The sequence below is a fragment of the Dreissena polymorpha genome, chromosome 2, assembly GCF_020536995.1.
Source record: "Dreissena polymorpha isolate Duluth1 chromosome 2, UMN_Dpol_1.0, whole genome shotgun sequence".
Classification (NCBI taxonomy): Eukaryota; Metazoa; Mollusca; class Bivalvia; order Myida; family Dreissenidae; genus Dreissena; species Dreissena polymorpha.
The window spans coordinates 141,823,565-141,847,778 of record NC_068356.1 but is presented as its reverse complement, the minus strand read 5'-3'; the positions used below and the strand labels follow the sequence as shown (position 1 = coordinate 141,847,778).

At 34.7% G+C, this 24,214-nt stretch overlaps 1 protein-coding gene and 1 long non-coding RNA gene across 2 annotated transcripts; one reads left to right on the top strand and one right to left on the bottom strand.

Annotated features, from left to right (window-relative positions):
- Window positions 1–2,086: 2,086 nt before the first annotated feature.
- On the top strand, window positions 2,087–4,128 carry LOC127869254 (uncharacterized). Its single transcript, XR_008044490.1, has 3 exons — window positions 2,087–2,721; window positions 3,158–3,269; window positions 3,935–4,128. It is a non-coding gene; the product is annotated as an uncharacterized LOC127869254 (long non-coding RNA).
- Window positions 4,129–5,681: 1,553 nt separating this feature from the next.
- LOC127870134 (uncharacterized) lies at window positions 5,682–9,510 on the bottom strand. The gene is made up of 5 exons (XM_052412790.1): window positions 9,384–9,510; window positions 8,573–8,743; window positions 7,203–7,338; window positions 6,562–6,612; window positions 5,682–5,800 (listed from the first exon to the last, which is right to left on the bottom strand). Exons 1-5 carry the CDS (start codon window positions 9,508–9,510, stop codon window positions 5,695–5,697), a joined length of 591 nt encoding a protein of 196 aa, XP_052268750.1. The 3' UTR covers window positions 5,682–5,694.
- Between the last annotated feature and the right edge of the window lie 14,704 nt (window positions 9,511–24,214).

Here is a 24,214-nt window from a genome sequence, read left to right as displayed (position 1 = left end):
TCATATAACTTATTATGTTAAAATGAAAGGAATCAAATTTATTAATCATAATGTCATTAATACACAAGAATTTTGGTGATTGTAAACCACGAGGTCTATAGCGAGCTCTTCTCATCGAAACTCTAAATTAAAAAACTGGCGGTGTTTACGCAATATCTAACTCTTACCCATTTTTGCATGTCTTAAATATACCCTTACATTAACTACATCCATTTTAAAGTGATATTATGGGCATTTTTCACTGTTGAATTGAGCTAAACAGAATTAACAGGTCAAAAGAGTTAGTTTAAATATGGTTACTGACCAATTAACTGCAACTCATCATTCTGACAGTTGTCTGTAAAAAAATAAATATATTATTCGATATTTTACATGACTGGCGAGTCCTCCAAGCCGAAATGACCGTAAAACAAAATAGTGTCTTTGTGTCGTATGAACGAATCTGCACTAACACCAAATTTAGATTCACATCGTACATGCATGATCAGTTGTCAAACGAAAGTACGGTTGATATTCAAATGCATTATTTTTTCTCTTTACGGGATATTCATTTAGTTTGTTAATGCTGCATTAACAAATATAAGTGTATATGAAATGAAAACACCAAAAATAAACAACGGTTGCGATAGACACCTATACACTGTTGAAGCCCATAACATCACTTTAAGAAACAAACAGTAAACGTAGGTAAATATTTGTCCGCCTGCAGCAGCCAATCGTATAAATGATTTAACCATAGTAAATACTTTAACAATGGTTAAAATGAACCGTAGTTAAGTTAATCCAGTTGTATAAACGATTTAACGAAATTTAACCACGCCCTTATAATGGTAAATTATTACCCACCCTCATTACCATCGTAAGCGTGTTTAACCACACAAAGATGGTCGACATTCACTTGGTCAGACACTGCAGACCTCGTCAATTGAGACGAATAGACCAACAGGAGACGGACTTGACGGACGATGAGGTGCGCCGGAGATACAGGTTTTCCAGGTTTTCTTCCAACAATATTGATAGACTTGTACCAGTACGACTGTTGGAGCCGTCGCTACGGAGACCGACGGAACAAGGCTCTGACCGTACGGCAACAAATTCTTCTGACATTGCGGTTTCTGGCGTCGGAGGCATTTTTCCAAATCATTGGTGATACCTTCGGCGAAGATGTTGCTACTGTGTCTCGCGTAGAGGCGAACGTGACTGTCTATTCACAATGACTGACAATGTGATCAAGTTTCCCTCACCGACGCCGCGTTGTGGCCGTTTTTTTCGCGTTGAGGGGTTACCCAGGGGTCATCGGTTGTATAGATGGCACCCATGTTCGCATTATTTCTCTCGGAGGTGATGACAAATCGTCCTATGTTAATCGGAAAGGAATCCATCGTCCTATGTTAATCGGAAAGGAATCCACTCCCTCAAAGTGACATTATGGGTATTTTCACTGTTGAATTGAGCTGAAGAGAACAGGTTAAAAGAGGTAGTTAAAACGTGGTGAAATTGACCAATTATCTAATTCATCATGCTACCAGTTTATAAAAAATATATATTATATTCGATATTTTACACGACTGTCCCTGTCCTCTAAGCCGAGCGGAACTGTCTTATTATTAGGATTGGAGTTAGTGTTCGTGTGTCATATGAATTGATATCGTTGCAGAAAATTAAAACAAAATTGTGTCTTTATGTCGTATTATTGAATTTGAACTAAAACTAAATTTAGATTCACATCATCGAATCATTTCTGTCGTCTTTTGTCAAAACGAAAGAACGGTTGATATTCAAATGCATTAGTTTTCATTTTCCGGGATACCGTTTTAGTATGTTGATGCTTCATTAAGAAATATAAGTGTATATGAAGTGAAAACACCAAAAATAAACAAAGGTTGCGATAGACACCAATAAACATAGCATATACTGTTAGATGCGTCTAATGTCATATAAAGTGCAGGCAACGTTTGACCATAAAGGTGAGATGAATGTATGTCTGTCTATGCAGTGGTATGCTCATTCATTTGAACAATAAATCTACAATGAACTGCATTTAGCGAACTGTACTCGTCCTTTGAGAAATTAAAATAAGACAAGGGCCCGTATTCACCAACCACCTAAGGGAAAAAAATTACCTAAGGTTGTCATTTTGCCTTAGGTTTTTGCTGTTTTTCCCTTAAATTTAAGGAAATGCCTTAAGTCATATTCACAAACTTCCTAACCTTAGAAATACGCCTAAGGTTGACCGTTTTTTCCCTTAAAGTTAAGGGACGTGTACACCTCCCTTAAGTCCAAAGAAATCACCTTAAAAATGGCGCCGTAGCAGACGAATTTCCGTTGTTTTCGCCTTTTTTTTGAGCAAACTCCATCCCAAAGGTATGTATTCTTTGAAATGTATCACCGTTCTAAACACAGACCGATATGTATTCCAATTACTTTCAGAGTCCGGCTTTTAAACAGTATAACGGAAGTAACATTGTTGTTAACTTACGCGAATTTTGTGATTACCATAATAATTGCATTTTTGTATCATTTAACGTCATTTTCAGTGCATGCATCATATGTTTGAAGAAATGGAAGGGATATGAGTTTAAAGTGGCAATATGAACTTGAAACTGGGATGTGTTTACATATCTGTCATTGTGGTTATACTGTATCGCATGTCAGATTGTGTTTACCTTTCCCTTTTGCAATGTACGAATGTGTGTTACTGTATCATCTCGGAATTATTAAGTAAGTACACACTTTTTTCTATTAATTTGCTTTAATGATTGACTTTCTTTTTCAGAATGGCAAGACGTTTCATAAATAGAGTTGATTTACTCGACAGTCTTCAAAATTCTGAGTTGATTGAACGCTATCGTTTGGATAGGCAAGGGATTTTATTTTTAAATGACAAACTGACTCCTTTTATTGGACCAACAAGCTTCAGGAACAATAGTTTAAATAGTATTGAAAAGATTTTGATTGCTTTAAGATATTTTGCTACATCTAGCATTCAACTTAATGATGGAGATATCCATGAGGTTTCGCAGCCTACAGTTTCAAGGGTCATATCCCAAGTTACTCAAGCTTTGACTGAGCCTGAAATTGTACGACAATTCATCAGTGTTCCAACTGCTCCCGGAGAAATCCGACAAATAAAGGAAGACTTGTTCAATATTGCAAGGTTTCCAAATGTAATTGGCGTTATCGATGGGACGCATGTCCAGATTCAAGCCCCAGTTGTTGATGAACCGGCGTATGTGAATCGGATGGGTTACCATTCCATAAACACACAGGTAATCCTTTTTTTTATATTATATTTTTAATTATTGTAAAAATTGCTATATAATATATTATATTCTTCGGGTTTGTTAATTGGTGTTCAATGTTTATTATTATTATGTATGAAGATTTAATCATTTATATAAATCAAGAAAAAACATTTTCAATGTATGCATTTAATTTCATGATTTATACTGATACCATTTGTTATTTGCATGATAAATATGGATATTTGATTTAAAATTCCTAAAACAATCGAATAATAAATTTGGGGCCAATTTATCAGTCTTCTTTCTTATATTTTTTATTATACTGAAATGCATGGATTGTGACATTTTTATACAACTTCTTATTTCTTGTTCATAAGTTTTCCAATATGGTATAGTGTTTTCACTATACTACAAATAAAACAGTGGAAACAAGATGCTTTTGTGAAACACTATGTCCCCCATATCTTTGACCTTGAGGGATGACCTTGACCTTTCACCACTCAAAATGTGCAGCTCCATGAGATACACATGCATGCCAAATATCAAGTTGCTATCTTCATTATTGCAAAAGTTATGGCCAATGTTAAAGTTTGACGCAAACAAACAATCAGACACGGCAAAAACAATATGTCCCCCAGTATAGACTATTAATACTATGAATGTATCTCTATATCATATTTTTTTTACAGATCATGTTTGATGCCAATTGTCTGATTAGAGACATTGTACCGCTGTGGCCTGGGGCTGTCCATGATGCCAGAATCTTAAGGCAAAGTGGCCTATTTCAAATCATGGAGCAGAATGTTGTCGATGACCAACATCAATATCTACTTGGGGATTCGGGATATCCGTGCAAGAGATGGCTCCTCACTCCATTTATGAATCCAGCTGATGAGCACCAGCTGGTTTACAACCGGTTAGATAAATTGCATTTGTAAATTCTACAACATTGGTACAGACATTCCCTAATAAACACCATAACCAATATAAAAGCACCCCTCATGCTAAATATAAATCTTTCACTGAAATGTTTGAATAATTAATGAGCTACACAGTCAAGTCTCTACGATTTGCTTATAAGGTAAATGTGAATAAGTGGGTGTTTATTTGTAAATACTGTATTTTGATATTGTGTTTAACTTCCATTAAATGTGTTTATGCCCCCAAAGGTGGGCATATAGTGATTGCAATGTCCGTCTATAAGAAATTCTGTCACACTTTGCGTTTAGGTTTCAAAAAATGTGGAAAAACACTTTGCGTTTAGGTTTATAAAAATGTGGAAAAGGGGGGCATATGTCATTCTATGGTGACAAGCCTTGTTAATGTAATACATTTCATAAAAAAAACTATTAAGTTATACAATAATGATGTGCAATTCTAAGTACTTAATACATATTAATGACTGGTGCTTTTATTGCAGGTGAATTACCCACTTGATCATAAACGTGATATAATGCTTTTGCTACAAAAGAGAAAATTAAAGATCATACTTTAACCATTACTTTTGTATTAAAGGGCACACAAACGTACGAGATCTGTTGTTGAGCGTTCCATTGGAATTTTGAAAAGGAGATGGGCTATTCTTCACAATGAAATTCGATTGCATCCATTAAAGTCGTGCAAGTGAGTTTAATATTCCATTATAAAACCCTGTAATTAAGTAACTTTGATACACAGTTAACAGTCACTAAGGCCAATGTAATTGTTTAACACAATGTGTTAGTCACTGAGAGATAGGTTTGTTCTATACATGAAGTTTTATATTAACACAATACAGCTTCAACAAACATATTTCTTACAAAAACAAGCTTGTATGACAACAGCTGACTTACAATTTTAATGTCATATGTTTTTTCAAGTAACATTTATGGTTAATTCTTGCCCCTGTGCTGACCTTGAAAAGAAAACAAAACTCTTAACAGCATTTGAATTAATGTAACTAACTTGCATTAAAAATACATATTTATCAAGTATTATTTATTTTATAATTTAATGTTTTATATATTCCATGTTCTTCTGACATTTTAATGCAGCTTGTGTCACTTAATTGTCATTTATATTAACAGGGTGATTTTGTCATGCGCTGTTCTGCATAATATATGCAACATGCGAAATCTGCCAATGGATCCTTTGGACATTGGTGCCTTACAAGATCATCCTGAAAATTACAATGGAAATGAAGATGGCCTTCGTTACAGGAATGTAGTAGCAAATACATTTTTTTAGATCATGTTCACGTTATTGAACAAGTCATGTTTTCAGAGCTGTTAATGCAAATAATTTGCATACTAAATACAACTATTTTAGCATGTATGGCATTTTTTTCAAAAATCATAAGACATACACAATGTAGATGAAGTTCATGTGAATCTTTATTTTCAAAACAAAATAAAAGTAATGTTTGATTAAATACAACAACAACATGTATAATATAATTTTATTATTATTTTTACTCCTCGCCCAATCGCGCCAACTGGGCCTCATAGAACCGTATTTGAAGTTCTAGCTTCCTCTTTTTCAGACGCTTAATCTCATGCAGACTGCAGTGACTGCAACTAAATGGATATTTAAAACATGGCATTTTAAATATATATTTTTTATTTCCTTCTCAAAACTAAATTTGATTATTTTGTTGATGGCTTCTTTTTTTGTATAATGAAAAATGGTAAATATGTATAACACTACAGGTTCAATCATTCGAATTTTGCACATGTTTATGTTATCAAGATCCATGTGTAGAATAATTTATTATATTGTTAAATACATGACATACAATTTACATACCATGAATGTGAAGGCTCGTCTCGAGGAGAAATAGCTGAGCTACTAGAGCCATTCTCAGACACTGATGGGGTATATCTGAAATAAGTGCATCATTTCTCAAGCCAGATGTATTTGCCATTACAATATTTGATATTCAAGATATGTTTGTTATATATTAAAATGTAAATAATGCATTATGATAGCGAGCTAGTTTTTGTTTGCAAATTATATGCATATATATATATATATATCAGATTGCTGTTTATACATGTAACTATTTATTAAAATTTCTGTTTTTGAATTTGTATGCAAGTTAATTGCAATAATAATATTTTCATAATTCATGTCTCACCTTTTCTGATTTACTGAAACTGGAGTGGACATCGCACCACTAAAATAAGATAATGATAAATTTCTATTATAGACCTATTTAAAATGTGTTTTCCCTTTTAAACCTATATATAACACATTTGTGCATTATTTTCTTGTTTTTATATTGTTATCAATTCAAGCTATCATCAATTGTGACATTATTATGTATTTGCATGCTTACCTTGAGGTGCACGTGGTCATGTTGTTTTCAGTATCTTGCTGATCATTATCACTGTAAGCATTTTGAAAAAAAAAATTATCAACATAATTTTTGTCAATAATTCAAATGTGTTGTAACATTGTATTTGTTTCTTTATGTATATACATATTGTGATTTGTATATGAATTGTCAAAATATTGTGATTAACATTCATGTTCATTTCTTTACTTTTTGACATGTTTAGATGAGACATACTCTTTAATTATAAATTGAAGTGAAGAGGGTGTCTTAATTGTTCCATTTATTAAGTAACTGCATCACCTGTGGTTATGTATATATGTTGAATGTGTCATTGTCATAATCTATTAATTTTAAATTAATGAATTAAACAAAATAATCAAATGAATTATTTAAAAACAAACGAATTTGTACTGTTATTATTATTGTTTGTATACAATTTGTTATTAACACTTGCATTTATATTAAGCAAATATCAATTATATCCTGTATATTCAAATATAGCAACATTTTAAGGCTAATTTCTATGCCATTCAATTATGGTATGCTATTTTTACAATATGTACATCACTGAAAGAACTTATAGTAAGAGTAAATGTTCTACATTTTGTATGCATTTTAATGTAACTTGATTTTATTTTTACCGCATATGAGTCAATTGCAGCATAGATGTGTATAGGCTGCTGGGCCCAATGCCCATAACATCCACTCCCTCTTTCCCGATAACGTTCATTACCGCCTCGGTGAGGATGGTACATTTGGAGTTGAAGGGAGGCCTTCCTGTTCAAAATCCAAGAAGATTTATTTAACGTTGGACATGATAAACACTACATAAGCATAAAGCTTTTCCCGACAAAAAAAGTACATGGTATACATAACAAAATAAAAGCAGCTGTAAGATGAAAGCGAATGGTTATCATAAAACAAAGACATGCATGGCAAGGCATGGTAAAACAATGACGGATTTAAGACATGATGTTATCACAGTTAATACCGGTACATAATCATAAAACATAGACATGCATGGCAAGACATGGTAAAACAATGACGGATTTAAGACATTACATTATTACAGTTAATACAGATTAAATAGTTAATACAATGGGTTAAGATGACATATAATAAGATAAACTATAAGGGAAGTAACTAGTACTGAGTTAAAACATAAGATGTAAGAAGTATAATGTCCCTTGCATTAGAAGGATATTGCATGTATGTTAAAGAATTGCAGTTAAATGACAGTGTTGGTTTAAATTATAAGTAGAGAGTATAAAGATGTATACTGACTATGAAAAATGAAGAATTATGATGAACATGCCTACTCAAAACGAAAAGGTAGGATTGCAAAGTATTTTGAGTATTATACAATAGTATGCACTTAACAAAATGTAATACAAAGCAAAAATAAAAAACTACAAAGTGATAATTTGACAGCTGCACCAACAGGAGAGAACTTTTAATACAGAATGTGATCCTTAGTTTATTCGAAGGAAACAATTGTTTGTGAAACAAAAAAAGTGTACTATAAAAGTGTTCTATAAAAGTGTACTTTAAAAGTGTACTTTAAAAGATGCAATCATATATAACAATCACACACAAAATGAACAACAAAAGTTATGTTTGTGGTAACCATTGTTAAAATTGCCACTTTATCATATGCAACATTGTTTTGACAAACTGTATTAATAGGTAATCATAATGTTAATAAATATAAGTTAATATTCAAGATAATGTTGATGGATATTAATTTGAACATTGCTAAATGATTCTGACAAATTAATATGGTCCTTGCAAGTTGTAAAGTTGAATGTTATACTTTGTCTTATAATGTTGTATCAGATCAACTATATAACAAATACATCAACTTTCACACCAATAAATAAAGATGTTATGTTTTTACTTGAGGAAAGGGCTTTCCAATTTGGGTGAGAGTGAATAATATATTTAACAAAAATGAATAAAAGGTGAGACCTTGTACAAGGTCAAAGAAAAAGCCATATTTAATGTTTCATACCAGTCAATGTCAGCATGCGCTGATGATCTTGGTAAATTCCTCTTTGGGTAGATGTAAGATTCTCCCATTTCTTTTCTAGGTCACTGCCTTTTCTTTGAGTACCCGTACTGTTGGAATTGAAGGCGGTCTCAACATTTCCCCACATTTCCTTTTTCACAGAGCTAGAAATTTCTGAATAACAGACAACACAGAACTTAAAATATTTACATTATAGCAGGCTTTCTCTCATTTCAATATTTCATGTTAATGTACACTCTGTACTGTGATTTTTTATGTTTAATGAGAGAATATGATTCATCCTTTTTTCAATAGGCAGTGGCTAGAGGTACAGATCCGTACCTCTAGAATCTGGTTCTAGAGGTACGGACCGTACCTCTAGCCAAACCACTGGGGTTCTGCTACAGGTACGGACCTCCCACCAAAGTATTAACCTTAATTTCAACCCATTGCCTTTAATATGGGATTCATATTGTGTTAACACAATACAAAATTCTAATTAAATACAGTGTAATAAACTTTTCTGTGAAAGGCATTACAAGCAAAGGTTTGTTTTTTTTAGTAACTGCGCAATAAATGATTTTACAAGAGGATCGAGGAATGTATTAAATGCAATTGGACATACATATGTCAATAAAATACTAAATTATGCTCATACTTTGAAAGACAGTCATTAAAAATATCTGCAATTATTCTGTTTGGATGCTTATGAATAAAATTATCGAAAGTAATCAATATGTCATTCACACACGTCACTGTTTCGTGATATATACAATAACAATTTATTAATATTATGTTTAATAAAAACACTTACGGCTGGTAAACCTATGCCTGTCCAGTTTATGCCTGGACATACCAAAATTTGAGTAGTCCTCTCCCATCAAATGAGCGAGGATAATATTTTCTGGCAGCGTGAAGTTGGGCGCTCGTTGTTTCGCCATTTTTTTTTTCAACTATCGTCTGCATTCACTTCCGTGTTTTTTTCCAAATTTGTGTACATGTGTGTTGATGATCAAGAGATCGACGACAACAGCATAAAATCGATACAGATACTTTGTAACAGCTGTTTCGATAGATGCCGGAAGCGTAAACCTTTTACATTATGCACTTTTTATATTAATTAATCATCATCTACAAGTAATATTTAGAACTTTCTTAACAGCACATTTGTCCGCTAATTACATTCCGACATTTTGCGAGCACTGTCAGGGTCATGTTACTAAATATAGAAATATTTCTGAGTGAACGGTCAAGTTTAAGAATTTATTACAAACGAAATCACATTAATTTTCCCTAAGTATTTAAGGGTAAATCTTACCTTAGGTGATACCTAAGGGACGTTTTGAGTGAGAAAGTTAAGGAAATTTTTGCCTAAGGTAAATTCTTAGATAAGTAAGGAAATTTTATCCTTAATACTTAGGTGGTTGGTGAATACGGGCCAAGGAACAATGTGTTCACGAACCTCTGTAAATACAGCAATATAGATTGTTGACTGATCCTTTTAAAAGTAGCATATATATTGCCGTACTTCAAAATCTGATTTAAATCTATAAGTGTCAAATCAATTATTTCTCAAACACAAAAGATCCTCTACAACATTGATGTCCCTGATAAAACACTGTAGGTACTGTTTCGTGTTCATTTCATTAAATTCTGAGTAAAACCTCATACACGCGTACAAGTATACGTCATCGTTACACACGTCATCATGACAGGTTGCCGATTGTAGAATTAAATGAGGCGCCTTACAGGATGTTTTGATTTGGCTGTGTTTCAATATTAAATTGTAAAGGACTGTATATTGATTTTGTTACTATTGATACATGCTATGCTTTTACTTGAATATTTTAAAGGTTTTTTAACGTCTATCAATTAAAGTGATATTATGGGCATCTAACAGTTTATAGATGTCTATTGCAACCGTTGTTTATTTTTGGTGTTTTCACTTCATATACACTTATATTTGTTAATGCAGCATCAACATACTTAAACAATATCCCGGAAAGAAAAAAAATAAGGCATTTGAATATCAACCGTACTTTCGTTTGACAACTGATCATGCATGTACGATGTGAACCTAAATTTAGTTTTAGTGCAGATTCGTTCATACGACACAGAGACACAATTTTGTTTTACGGATCATTTCGGCTTAGAGGACTGGGTGAGTCACGTAAAAAATCGTATATAAAATATATTTTTAATAAACAACTAGTAGCAAGATGAGTTGCAGATAATTGGTCAGTAACAACATTTTAACTAACTCTGTTGACCTGTTAATTCTTATCACTTTAATATCATCTTCACTGTAATAATTTAATATACTTAATGTACGTGTTATAATAAATATGAAGATGTTTCATTACTAGTGGAAAATACGATCACAATCAACATGTGTCCTTTTGAAAGCGATTTTACCCAGACTATGAATACATTTATACAGGGATGTTCACTAGCATAACGCATGTTGGCCCGGATGCTGTGACGAATTGACGATTCGCACATTCTTCGGATGTCCAACATTGGACAGCATTTGGCCAGTCACCATCAAGGTATTACTTAATTGTCAATTTCCTTTCTGTCATATTTTTGTCAACTCGAAGTTTTCCATTTGATGTACCACTTACAGATAATTAACTCTTTATAAATTGCAAAAATGTCGAAAACAAAAATATGACACATTTTATTGTAAACATTGAACTAATTTTTTTTTTAATCCTTTGAAATGTTCAGTTTTAAATACATGTAGTATGATTAAGAAATAATATTTTTCTATCATGGTTTGTTTTTGAATAACCCACAGTAAGGAGTATAGATGCGTAGGAATTAAATTACGAGTGCGAAGCACGAGTGATTTGATAACACACATCTATACTCCTTACTGTGGGTTATTCGACAACAAACCATCATAGAAAATTATTATTTCGAATCTTACACGATTCTCATTGATTTGTTTTAAGCTTTTGGACGTGAACTTTTTTCAATACTCCGCCATTCTTAGTACAAAATTCACTGTTTAGTGACGACATTGAATTGTACAAACATATGACGCTGTTTTCACATTGAATGCACACCGGTCTTACTGACCTGTGTACTAACGCGAAAGGAATTGTGGGTAGCGCTTCTTTTAGGAGTGAAAAGCGAAAGCAGGTCAGGAAATCGTGCTTCTGATAACCGCTAAGTTATTTTTACGTAAATTCAAATCGCTGAAATGACTTGCTTTAATATATTGTTTGCAGATCCTGAGTGTGGATATATACTGGGTTACAGCGGTTATCCGTGTCGTCCTTTTTTGATGACGCCTTTCCTGCAGCCAGGTAAGTACACATTTAATGAAAATGAGCACCTATATCTTAGACGTTTTAATTTTATGTGTATGAGGGTACCGTTTTACTAAACTACTTACGCAAGCTCTAGCATTACGCGCATATTTTAAATTAAGTTGACATTATTTATTTAAGATAAAGGCAACTCATTTGTTACTTGGAATGTTTAGTTCATTTAAAATATACACAATTTTAATATAGCAAGAACTACAAGAAACTATATTGACTTTAAAATATGTGCGTAAGTCGACTAATTGCTTAAGTATTTTAGTAATACAGTACCCTGTATTTACATAATTAATCCATTCATTGTATGAACAAATGTAGTTATCTAAAATTGATGTGTTTATAGATAATGAAATATCAATTTTAACATGTAATGATAAGTGATATACATTAGAAAATCATCTATTACTTCTCGGATGTTCAGCATCGGCACACGGAATTGTATAGAAAGAGCCTTTGAAGTTTGGAAAAAGACGTTCCATGTACTCCATGGGGAGGTATGTATGCCCAGATTATATAACATTAATAAAATAAGTACAATTTTGAATTGTTTAATGAAGAAAGATTAGAAAGGCTAATTGTGGGGTATTTTAATGAATATGAATGTCATAAATACAGATAAATACATATTTATGCCCCCCTTCGAAGAAGAGGGGGTATATTGCTTTGCTCATGTCGGTCGGTCTGTCGGTCCGTCCACCAGGTGGTTGTCAGACGATAACCAGGGTTCGCCAAAACCGTCGGTCCGCCGGTCCTGACCGGCAAATTTTTCTCAGGACCGACAAGTGATTTAAGATAATCGGTCCGACTGACCGACACAATCGGATGAAAAATGGTTTCAAAAAGATCACTCAAATTGTATAATGTGCTATTGGATTAATAGAAGGTAAATGCTTTTTGTTCAACTTCTGTCAAAATCCTTTTTTTCTTACCTTCATTTGATGTTTTAAGTTGGATTAGAATTAACTATCACATCCGAGTTCAAAATCAATGGTCTTTGTTTAAAAAAGCAACCGAGTGCGTCCGCCATTTTGTTTGTTCCATTTAATTTCTCCACAACAAAAACCGCATGAAAACTTGTTTCAACAGGCATTTGTGAGCATTTCTGTTAAATAGTTTCCTTATTATATTGTTCTGGGAAGGATATATTTTAATTTACATACTAACAGTTTCTGAAATCAAAATTAGATTTTTCACCCGATGTACTATATTTCGGATATTTTAAAATTCGGACATAGGGATATTTATGTGTTGATTTGTTGTTGATAGTTTGTAGCAATATGTTTTGTGTTATTTCAAACAACAAGAATGAATGGTGGTAATTATCATGGGCCTTTCTATCAAGAAATAGGTGTGAAATACATTCATTTAATTGAACCTGGAAATCAACCACCTCAGCTAAGAGAAAATATTTTAACAATAGGTGTTGTTTTAGACCTTGAAATCATCCAAAGTAGTGTGGATGGGTGTGTGCATTTAAGTCAAACTTGATTGGATGTCACCCTAACTTTTCAAGAACACGGATTTGTAGAGCTGTGGAGGCTAAAAAACAGTTTGACAAAAAGAAGTCTAAAAAGTATGCCTTTGGTTTATAACTATATGTGGTTTATTATCAATATAATAATTGTTTAATTATATCGACATTGGACATGTTTTTATTGTATTTTAATGTGATCAAAACCAATAAACGTCTAAAAGGTACTTCTTTTGTTGTGATTTGCTGTTATAGTTTTGTCGGACAGTGGGACTGACAGAAACTGTTTCGGACTGACAAAAATTTCAAGACTGTCAGTCCGAATGACTGACAGATTTTTCAAGTTTTGGCGAACCCTGCGATAACTCAAGAACGCTTGGGCCTAGGATCATGAAACTTCATAAGTACATTGATCATGACGTGCGGATGACCCCTATTGATTTTGAGGTCACTAGGTCAAAGGTCAAGGTCACGGTGACCCGAAATAGCAAAATGATTTTTGAATGATAACTAAAGAACGCATACGCCTAGGATCATGAAACTTCATGGGTAGATTGATCATGACTCGCAGATGACCCCTAATGATTTTGAGGTCAAGGTCACGGTGACCCGAAATAGTAAAATGGTTTCCGGATGATAACTCAAGAATGCATACGCCTAGGATCATGAAACTTCATGGGTAGATTGATCATGACTTGCAGATGACCCCTATTGATTTTGAGGTCACTAGGTCAAAGGTCAAGGTCACGGTGACCCGAAATAGTAAAATGGTTTTCGGATGATAACTCAAGAACGCATATGCCTAGGATCATGAAACTTCACGGGTAGATTGATCATGACTCGCAGATGACTTTTTAATTTGAGGTCACAAGGTCAAGGTCACGGTGACCCGAAATAGTAAAATGATTTTCGGATGATAACTCAAGAATGCTTTTGCCTAGGATAATGACACTTCATAGGTACATTGATCGTGACTCGCAGATGACCCCTATTGATTTTCAGGTCACTAGGTCAAAGGTCAAGGTCACAGTGACAAAAAACGTATTCACACAATGGCTGCCACTACAACGGACAGCCCATATGGGGGGCATGCATGTTTTACAAACAGCCCTTGTTTATACAGCTGATTTTCATGCTGTTATCTTTCCTTCTTTGAGTCTGTCGTCATACATGGTATAAATACATTTTCCCCTTTTCTTGCTATATCGGTAAATATCATTATGTTTACACTTAACACGTTCATACATACTTACACGTCGATGACGATTAACTTCGTGCATGTCGTAGTTTAATAAACGCACGTCTCTTTGTCGTCTATAGATATTATAGTATGCATTAATATTTTGTGATTGTTATTTTGACGCGTTTTAATGCATTTAATGTGTGTTTACATAACGTGCCTGCACAATGCCTGCTACGAATGAAACTCAACAAGGTCACGCGAATTGTGACAGCCGGTTCCGTACTGCACAACTTGAGAAGGATGTGGGGTGAACCATCAATGGAGCCAGAACAGCTGTATGACGTACCACAAGGCGACATGTTTCAAGCGGCAAATGATGGCAGACGACTTCGGGACACAATTGTTGCAAATTACTTTATGTAAACATTATTTGATATAATTATCAGGATCATGCCTCAAAGCACATACAATGATCATTCCGCACAACACATACAAGGATCATTCCTCACAACACATAAAATGATCATTTATCACAACACATTCAATGATCATTCCTAACAACACAAACAAGGATCATTCCTCAGAGCACATACAAGGATCATTTCTCACAGCATAATACAAGGATCATTCCTCACAACACATAAAAGCATCATTCCTCACAGCATATACAATGATCATTCCTCAGCACATACAGGATTATTCCTTACAACACATGCAAGGATCATTCCTCACAGCATATACAAGGATCATTCCTCAAATTTTTCACCACATTTTTGTATATTTGTTTTAAAATGTGTATTTGTTTTAAATGGATCTATTAACGATGACCAATTCTAAAACATTGTCTTTAATTACATGCATTAATGGCTGTTTTTTTTTTTCGTCCTTTTCTCACAAATTCTGAACTTAAAGTCTCTATAACGCTCAAAATCAGCGAAAATTTTGTTTAGTATTTCGTAAAATAAAGTTAACACCTTAACAATCAGTGTTCCTTATAGCAATAGCCAAAATTTCAACGCTAGATGTGGTATGATTACATAGATTTTTGAAGATACAAAATACTCGTTTTTATTTATTTGTGGCCACAATTAATTCCCGCCAATATATCTTTTCATACGACACACAAACACCATTTTAGTGTTCATGTGTCGTATGAATAGATATGCAAAACAATAATAAAAACGAGCTTTTTGTATCTACAAACATCTATTTTACCAGACCACATATGACGTTGAAATTTCGACAATTGCCATGCGGAACACTGATTTTTAATTGGTTAAGTTTATTTTACGAACAATTGTACGAAATTTTCGTTGATTTGAATAGTAATGTTACTTTAAGCATGAGTGTAAATTTACGTGAAATTTAAAGACACTGTACATAAATGTAATTATACAAGAACTATATGAAATTCAATAAAGAAAGTTATAATACATTGTAAATGTACACATAAACTAGTCAAACACTGTCTGAATTGATGGCTATTTCTACGAAAGCGTAGACATATAGAAATTGTATTCATTTTTTTTTTGTATTTTTGGATTGCAATGTCAGCTAGGACATTTAATTTATCAGCAAGCGATGCCATCTTCTTGTAATAGGCCTCTTGCGCCACTGCCAGGCTGTTCTGGTGTTGAAAGTACGCCAGCTGCATTTCTTTTGAGGATCTGAAATTGTTTACAAGTGCAATTGAATGTAACTTTGCAATGCATTTTGTATTAGTTATTTGTGTGTGTTATACAGCGTGTTTGTTAAAGATAATGCCATTATAGTCATTTCTAGCAGTGGCGGATCCAACATTGGTTAGATCATGTCATTTCATTGAGCTATACAGTGGTTTGTTATTACCATTACGTGGTCCGTTAGATCATTTTCATGGGGTGAAAACAATAATGATTTTATTTTCATTATGAAAGGTTTATGGGTTTGAAGGAGGGTCCGGGGTTAATACAAACAAAAAAACAAACAAACCTTTGGCTACTTTTCTCAAATAATTGTTGAAAGCTTTATCGGTTAGGTTCTCACAACTGGATTTCATACTAACCTTGGGTTAGATACCGCATTGTTGCTCTTGGCAGTCGTACCAGTTCCAACGGTCTTTAGTGATTCTGAAAGACACATACATACGCATGATTTTAATATCAATCAAGTGTATATTGACATCAAAGGGGGTGACGACAGCTTGTTCTGAATGTGTATTAATAGAAATGTAATTGATAAGAAATGTGTCATTTCAACAGTACAGTATATGTTATTGTTGATGTTTGTGTAGAATATTTATAAATGTTACATTCCCAAAGAGTATCATTATCAATTGATAGAGACTAGTATATAACATTGACAGCATTCTACACTTTACATTATGTTATCGTTGCGTCCGAATTTTCGGTCTATTAAAGGATTATAAATTGTCTGCATTGGATCTGCAAGATCATTTATTGTTTGATTGGGTTCTACGTACTTTTTGCCAGATCACTCACTTCAAAGGCACCTAACCTCTGATCAGACACTGGAGCCGTTGCTGAAAATTACATGTCGAAATATACAAGTACCCCTTGCGCGCGTCCGTTGTATAATGCTCTCGGCGCATTCAAGGCCTAAACGGACGAGTTCATCTGCAAATGGCAAAGGGTATCCGGTACATTGCTTAATTAAAATTTTAGATTTGTTAATTATTCAATAACTCCGACATTTGAAAATTGGAATTTGCGAACTGAACATGTGAACGAATGTGATTTAATATTCATATTTTCACGTGTGGGGAAGTTTTAGTGTTCAATTAATTCAATGAAAAGGAGCATTAATTGTAGATGTGAACACAGGAAACAAATGTGGATGTATGACAGTTCTGTTTTTATGACATCAGTTTTTATGGAAGGATTACAATTTATTGGCAGGAACATATTTTGGAATCGAAATAAGGTGGAATTTGTATGTGTATACCATCACCGGGGACGTTCGTCCGAGACCTGCGTCGTCTCCGTTGCGTGGCCATTGCTGCCCTGGAACAAGGAGGACCCAACTCTTGAAGCTTCAATAATCGAGGCCAAGTTCGCAATCTCGTCGTAAGGTAAGCAGATTGGGATGATAAATATGAAACAAATGAATCAAAGTGTTAACCAAATGTTCCATTGTAAGCAAACGTGGACAAATGCTACGATGTTTTGAAAACTTGGATTAAAGACTTCTTTGTAATTACAGTATATCAACATTAATTGAACAAAACACACCTCCAAATATAGCAGCGTCAGCATCATCGCGGACACCGTGAAAACTGGCGGAGTACGCGAAGAGCTCCGACACTGCCGCCGACGTCTTTTTCATTTCTGGCAGCTTTCTGCCGCCGCCGTTACCAGCCAACCCAAGCTTCTGGTCAGTCACTTTTTTCCTTGACTTTTTTTTTTTAACAATATAAAACTTGTGTTACGCAAACAAGACATCTTACAAGATATAATGACAAAATCCCGATTACTCCTATTGGTAGAATCAAGAAAGAATTGTTTATTTGTTTTTAATCACGACATTTGAAGGAAATTTAACTAGGTAAAGCATCTCGGCTTTAACTCATGCGTTTATCGAATTATTATTCTGTACAGTATAGTGAATATATTTAAAGCGGGTATATACGATTTTTATATGTGTTAAATTGTAATATATTGATACAAATATGGTATAATAACACTCAATATACAAGAAAAAATGATACATTTAAGACGAATTTCATAAAATGCAGCAAATACAAATTAGCGCCCCGAGCCGATTGTGACGAAGATAATTCGTACATATTTTCCTACAATAACCGATGCATTCGTCTTTTTAGTAAGTGTTCGTGTGTCGTATGAATCGATATCGCTGCAGGAATTTAAAATGAACCGTTAAACTAAATTTAGATTCACATCGTACATGCATTATATACATGCTGGCGAATTCGGCTGTACAGCCTTTTTCGATTTCAGAATTAAATATATGGCTTATTTCGCATTTTTCGACCCATGTTCTTCTTAACTTTTATTTTAGTTTATATTGAAATATATGTATAATACGTTTTATACACATTTTATATTAATTAATAAATATTTGACAAGATCGTATATACCCGCTTTAACATTTAATGAAGTATTAATTGCGACAGTCAATTACAGTAAATATAATGCTTGCAGAATTCCATGTTATTCCACTTTATATTGACTTGAAGTTTTAGAATTCCCCAAAATACACATAGCACTGGTTCTACCCAGGAAACGGTATCGACAGCATCGCAACAAGCCAGAAGACTTCGATGCAATCGATTTAAAATCAATATGCCTGAAACAAAAAACAACTCTATATATGGAATGTTATTATATTCATTAAGTTTCAATTACATATGGTTGCTGCATAAGGCTGGGAAATTTTGTATTGACAAGGTTTCTTTAATTTTTCATGTTAGAGTTACAAGAGATTTTATTGTAACGTGGTAAGGACGACAGCATCGGGGCTCTGGTTTCGCGAATGCCGGCCGTGCTGTGCGTTAATCTTACAACTGTTGTGACTCAGGTTGCTAGTATAACGACATCAGTATTTGTTAAACCAGTAAAATGCCGTGATTCAATTAAATGCAATGTAATGTTTAGCGTGTCACACCAACAACATTCAAACCACATCGCGAAAACCTCATGTTTACTTTTTCGCTTTTTTTACTCTCTCGTTTTTGTTTCATTTGCTTCTTTTGTTCTCTTTCGACCTTTCGAGTTTCCTTTTCTTCTGTTTATCAATTTGTCTTCAAACAGTTCATCCAATGAAATTACGAAATACCGATTACTTTCATCTTTTTGTCCCCTACCGGCGAAACCGAAGGGGACTTATGGTTTGCTCTCTGTGTGTCAGTCTGTCAGTCCGTCACACTTTTCTGGATCCTGCAATAACTTTTTAAGTTCTTCATATTTTTTTCATGAAACTTGAAACATGGACAGATAGCAATATGGAGATAATGCACGCCAATTCATTTTGTTCCTACGTTAAAAATTGTGGTTGTTATGGCAACACATAAAAAAATAATATTTTTTTACTGACAATGGTGGGGTTTCACCGGTAGGGGACAAAATTGCTTGGCAATCTCTTGTCTTTAAGTCGTTTTTGTTTTAATGTCCGGTAAAAGGAAGAGCTTTTCAATAATTTTCCTCGGCGATGTACCCTGATTTGAGCATTTTCTTGTGTACGTCTTCCATGTTTGATTTCTAGTGTCATCAATGTCCTTACCACTCATTAGGGCAGCGTAGTATATTATTAAAAGTTCCAAGGAAAGTGTGGACTTGATTACCTCCAATGCTTTTTGATCAGTGACAACTGGTAACTCACTTCCTGATAAACTTTCATTTAACCCGTCGGTCACTTCTAAAACATCACTGCTGGTAAACTGTGTAAGGGTGCCCTCATGTGTGATGAGAATAGGAAGATCAATTACAGTTTCACCCATTGGAAGCAGTAAATCAAACATTGTGTTCGAATCAAAGGATAAATGAATATCGGAAGGAATGCGAGGGGCCTCCATATAAACTTGAAACTTGCTAATTTGATTAAACGCATATTTATATAAGTATAATCCATGGCGTTGTACAAAACATATATATGTACATATAATTGATAAACAATAAGCGTGATTGATACTTTTATGCAGTATTAATCAAGGATAATAATCTAAAATTGTGTGACATAAATAAAAATACTGTAAGAAACTTGAGCAATAAAACAATACCGGCTACAATATAAAAACACAGTACAAAGACAATATTATGTAATAAATTGATATAACTATGGTTAAGACAATAATTCTGATGATATTATGAGCAAATTTTTGGTAACATAAAGACACTGTTTTTCATTTACTGAAAGGATACGTGAAATTATGTTTCTGCACTCTGGCTGACGGTTTCCACATCTACCGGTCACCTGTCACCCTTACGGACACTTTTGGGTTTTAACCTTATTTGAACTATTGTGACTACAAGTCACAAATAGACTGACCAGGTGTGACTACAACTTGGAGATTAAAATTACAGTGTAAATATAAGACAAAACTAGAGGGGCTAAGCGTGAATACAACACAGCTGGATGATGTCATTCAATTATTGAGCAAAGAACCCCTTAAGATTTTTGGTTACCGGTAACTTGTACAGTAAATATCCTTGTCGAGCAAACAAGCCCGCACAATTATTTAATTTCTTGGTCCTCTGAGTCCTTGTTGTTGGACAAATAAGCTCGTACAACTGAGTCTCGATTAATTTATAAAATCACGGGTATTCAAATTAGAATATGTTGTAAAAACCTCTGAAGAGAAATGTTTTCAGATTCCTTTTGAAAATGTCTATTGAGACAAGTCCGGATGCTTGAAGGTAGGTTATTCCACAGTTTCGGACCAACAACTCCGAAACTCCTGTCCATGAAAGTGTTTCTCTTTGTGCTTTTCACATCATAACATCCGTCATACGAGACGGTAGATCGTAAGTTACGTGCTGGTACTTCTTCAGTTAAAAGTTCTGTAAGGTATTTTTGCGCGTGACCAATAGAACAATTATACATTAAGGTCAGTAATTTGCATGTTATCCTGGCCTTTACTGGTAGCCAGTGTATTTCATACAAAGCATCTTTTGATGCTCCATATCTTCAGGCAGACTTGAGGTTTCGGACTGAATAGTTACAGGCAGATTACAGATCTCGGACTCGTTAGTTCCAGGCGGACTTGAGGTCTCTGTCACGTCGAAATTTCCCGTTGTTTCTACAGCAAGTTCCGTACTTGGTAGGTACGCGAGGTCAGGAATGACGCCTGGATTGAACGGTGAATACCGGTTGCTTGGAATCCGCTAATGACATTGCTTGGGGTTAAAGATGCCGCCCACGCTTTACCAATCACACGTAAAAAAACTTGAATTTCCAAGAGAAACACTCTTGATTTTGATAAATTCGTCGACATGGGCATTCCAACTGCTTTTGAGAGACTTGAAAACCTACCTATCAAATGGCTGGGTCCAGTGGCTGGTATGGCTTGGCAGCTCCCCATGAATGATGCTCTCTTGACGTGCTGGCTTGAGAAACTCCAAGATTTTGTGTGATCAATGTCCGTCGAAGATCAAAAGTTGGGGGCAGCTGGTCCAATACTGGAAGAAAGTGGTTGGTTAACCAAAGATGGGCTATCCCTTCCTTCGTCCATCCTGACTCGCTGACATTGAACTTGAAGATGTGAAATCGGATCTCTACAGGACTCGGTGTCAACCCCGTGAAGCATTTTTGTTGTCTTGCTACGGAAAATGAAGTACGGTGGTGTGCAACGACCGGATGCGTTCCCACAGGCTATAATGGTTGTCGTTTCCCGAGACATGCTAGCTCTACCGTGTACAATACGGGAGCCTTTAGCAATAACTTTCAGGGACCTGTGAGCCATCTGGACGCCGGTTTCATCCTTATTCAAAATCCTCTCCGGAGTATTGTCAAAATTGTATTTTTCAAGGACTCCTTTGAGGTCTTGATAAAATGAGTGAATCCGGCTTCTTGTCATCGCAACATGTCTGTTAACTGCTGTCGGCTTTTAACTTCTGAGTGAGAAGTTTGGATTCCGTGACTTCAGATTCCTCCACGACATGTCAGAGGGTCGCCCGTTCTTGAAAGACTTCCCATTTTCGTCTGCAAAGACGCCGACGAATCGCATGAAATTGCTCTTAGAGAATGCAGCATCAACATACTAAAACAATATTACGGAAAGAGAAAAATAATGCATTTGAATATCAATCGTACTTAACTTAACTTAAAACCAACAGGTGCCACAAATGCTCCCATGGATACGACTTTGTGAACAACGTCCGGAGGTGGCCAATACCGACGTCTTTCAGCCCATTTTCTAAGTATGCTGGGACAGTAACAGGGTAATGAATGTACTACGTCTATATAAAATGTCCCGAGTAGTAATCTCGGCATTGACGGTCCTGCACGATCATGCATTACAATGTCTGAATCATTCCCAACATCAAAATGCAGCATCTACATACTAAAACAATATTACGGAAAGAGAAAAATAATGCATTTGAATATCAATCGTTTTACATTTGAACTCTGTGCGACATCAACCTATGAAGTAAGGAGATGGTTGTAATTTATATTTGTGGTAAATTATTTTCTTTGCATGAAAAATGACGAAGTCACATTCTTGTCAATCTATTTTATGGAAAAATGTAACCTTCTAACTCAAAGTGTGACTTTGGCCTTTGTGGTAAGATGACGGGTGTTAATTGTGACACGTCGCCTCATCTCCCGATGGCACTCTTGTATTGGTACCTTATTTTAAAAATGCAAATGAAAAGCACAATAACATTTCCGAAAGGTTATTTTTGTCCAAACAAGACCTTGATAATTACGGTTGAATTTGACCGTTTACGTATATAAACAAGTGTTACACTCGACAGGTCGTCTTTTGATGTTAGTTGAAACATATTTATTTAGCTCGATTGCATAGAAAGCCTTCGGCTTATTTGAAACGCTCTCCTGGGACTAGAACCAGTACTTGGTGTCTATGGGGGAAATCTGAAGAACGTTCCCACAGTTGGGATCGAACCAGTTACCGCCCCGTTCGCTAGGCGGACAGCACACCACATCTATTACGCCACGTCTTTTGATTTGAATATTTATGGTTAATATTTTTCAATTGCATGGTAATGACATTCTAACAATTTCAACACTCAAGGACACGCACGCGCAGGCACAGACGCTCAAAAATGGTGACTGTTATATCAAGTTTTCCCCAAGCAAACTCGACACAACCAAGACAATCAAGAACAAATATTGACTACTGACCTTAAATGTAACATAGACCTGTAACCTAAGAGCATGGAGAAATATAGTCTAGTTATGTGGAATACTATTCCAAAAAATATTTAAATCTCACCAGACATTAAAAAGTTGCAGAGCTGGAATAAAAAATGCATTACCTTGCACCGTTGTGACCTTGTCCTTCAAACGAGGAGCCCGGAAGTTATACACAACACACAGTCTGGTCATGAGGAATTAAATAATTTAATTTTTTAAATATAAAACCCTCGATACCGAATTGTACATTCAATGAATTGTATGTAAAACTTTTGTAAACAACCGATGTTTCACTTCAAAATGTTCACTTTGTTCATGCAATTGCAGATGCTGCTTGTATTATAAATTCATGTATATAATATGAAAACGTTCAGTTCAAAGCACTCACAACCATATTCATTTATGTCAAGTGCAATTTATATGTCTTACGTTTTATATTGAAATATAAAAAGAAGCGCATTCTACCTAAAAGTGTTTCCATTACTAGTTAATAGCTATGTACGTGTGTATCAATGAGGTACTTTAAGATGCTTGCACAGAGGCCTGTCTTATGATATGTTATGAGTTACCCCCTCTGTTTAGGATTAACAAAGGATTAAACACAATCCGATTATCAATTTTTTACTTAAATTATTTTTACGTATGAGAAATTGCTACTTATCAAGGTCGAGATGGTGGAAATAAACTTGTTAGCCTTGTTGCACATTTGGGCCCCTAAATTTCTAAATTTGGTAGCCCTACCAAATTGTTAGGGGCCAAACACATTTATTAAAACTGATTTTAGCCTTCTTCTTATATCTGTAGTGACTGTTTATTAACAGTTCAAC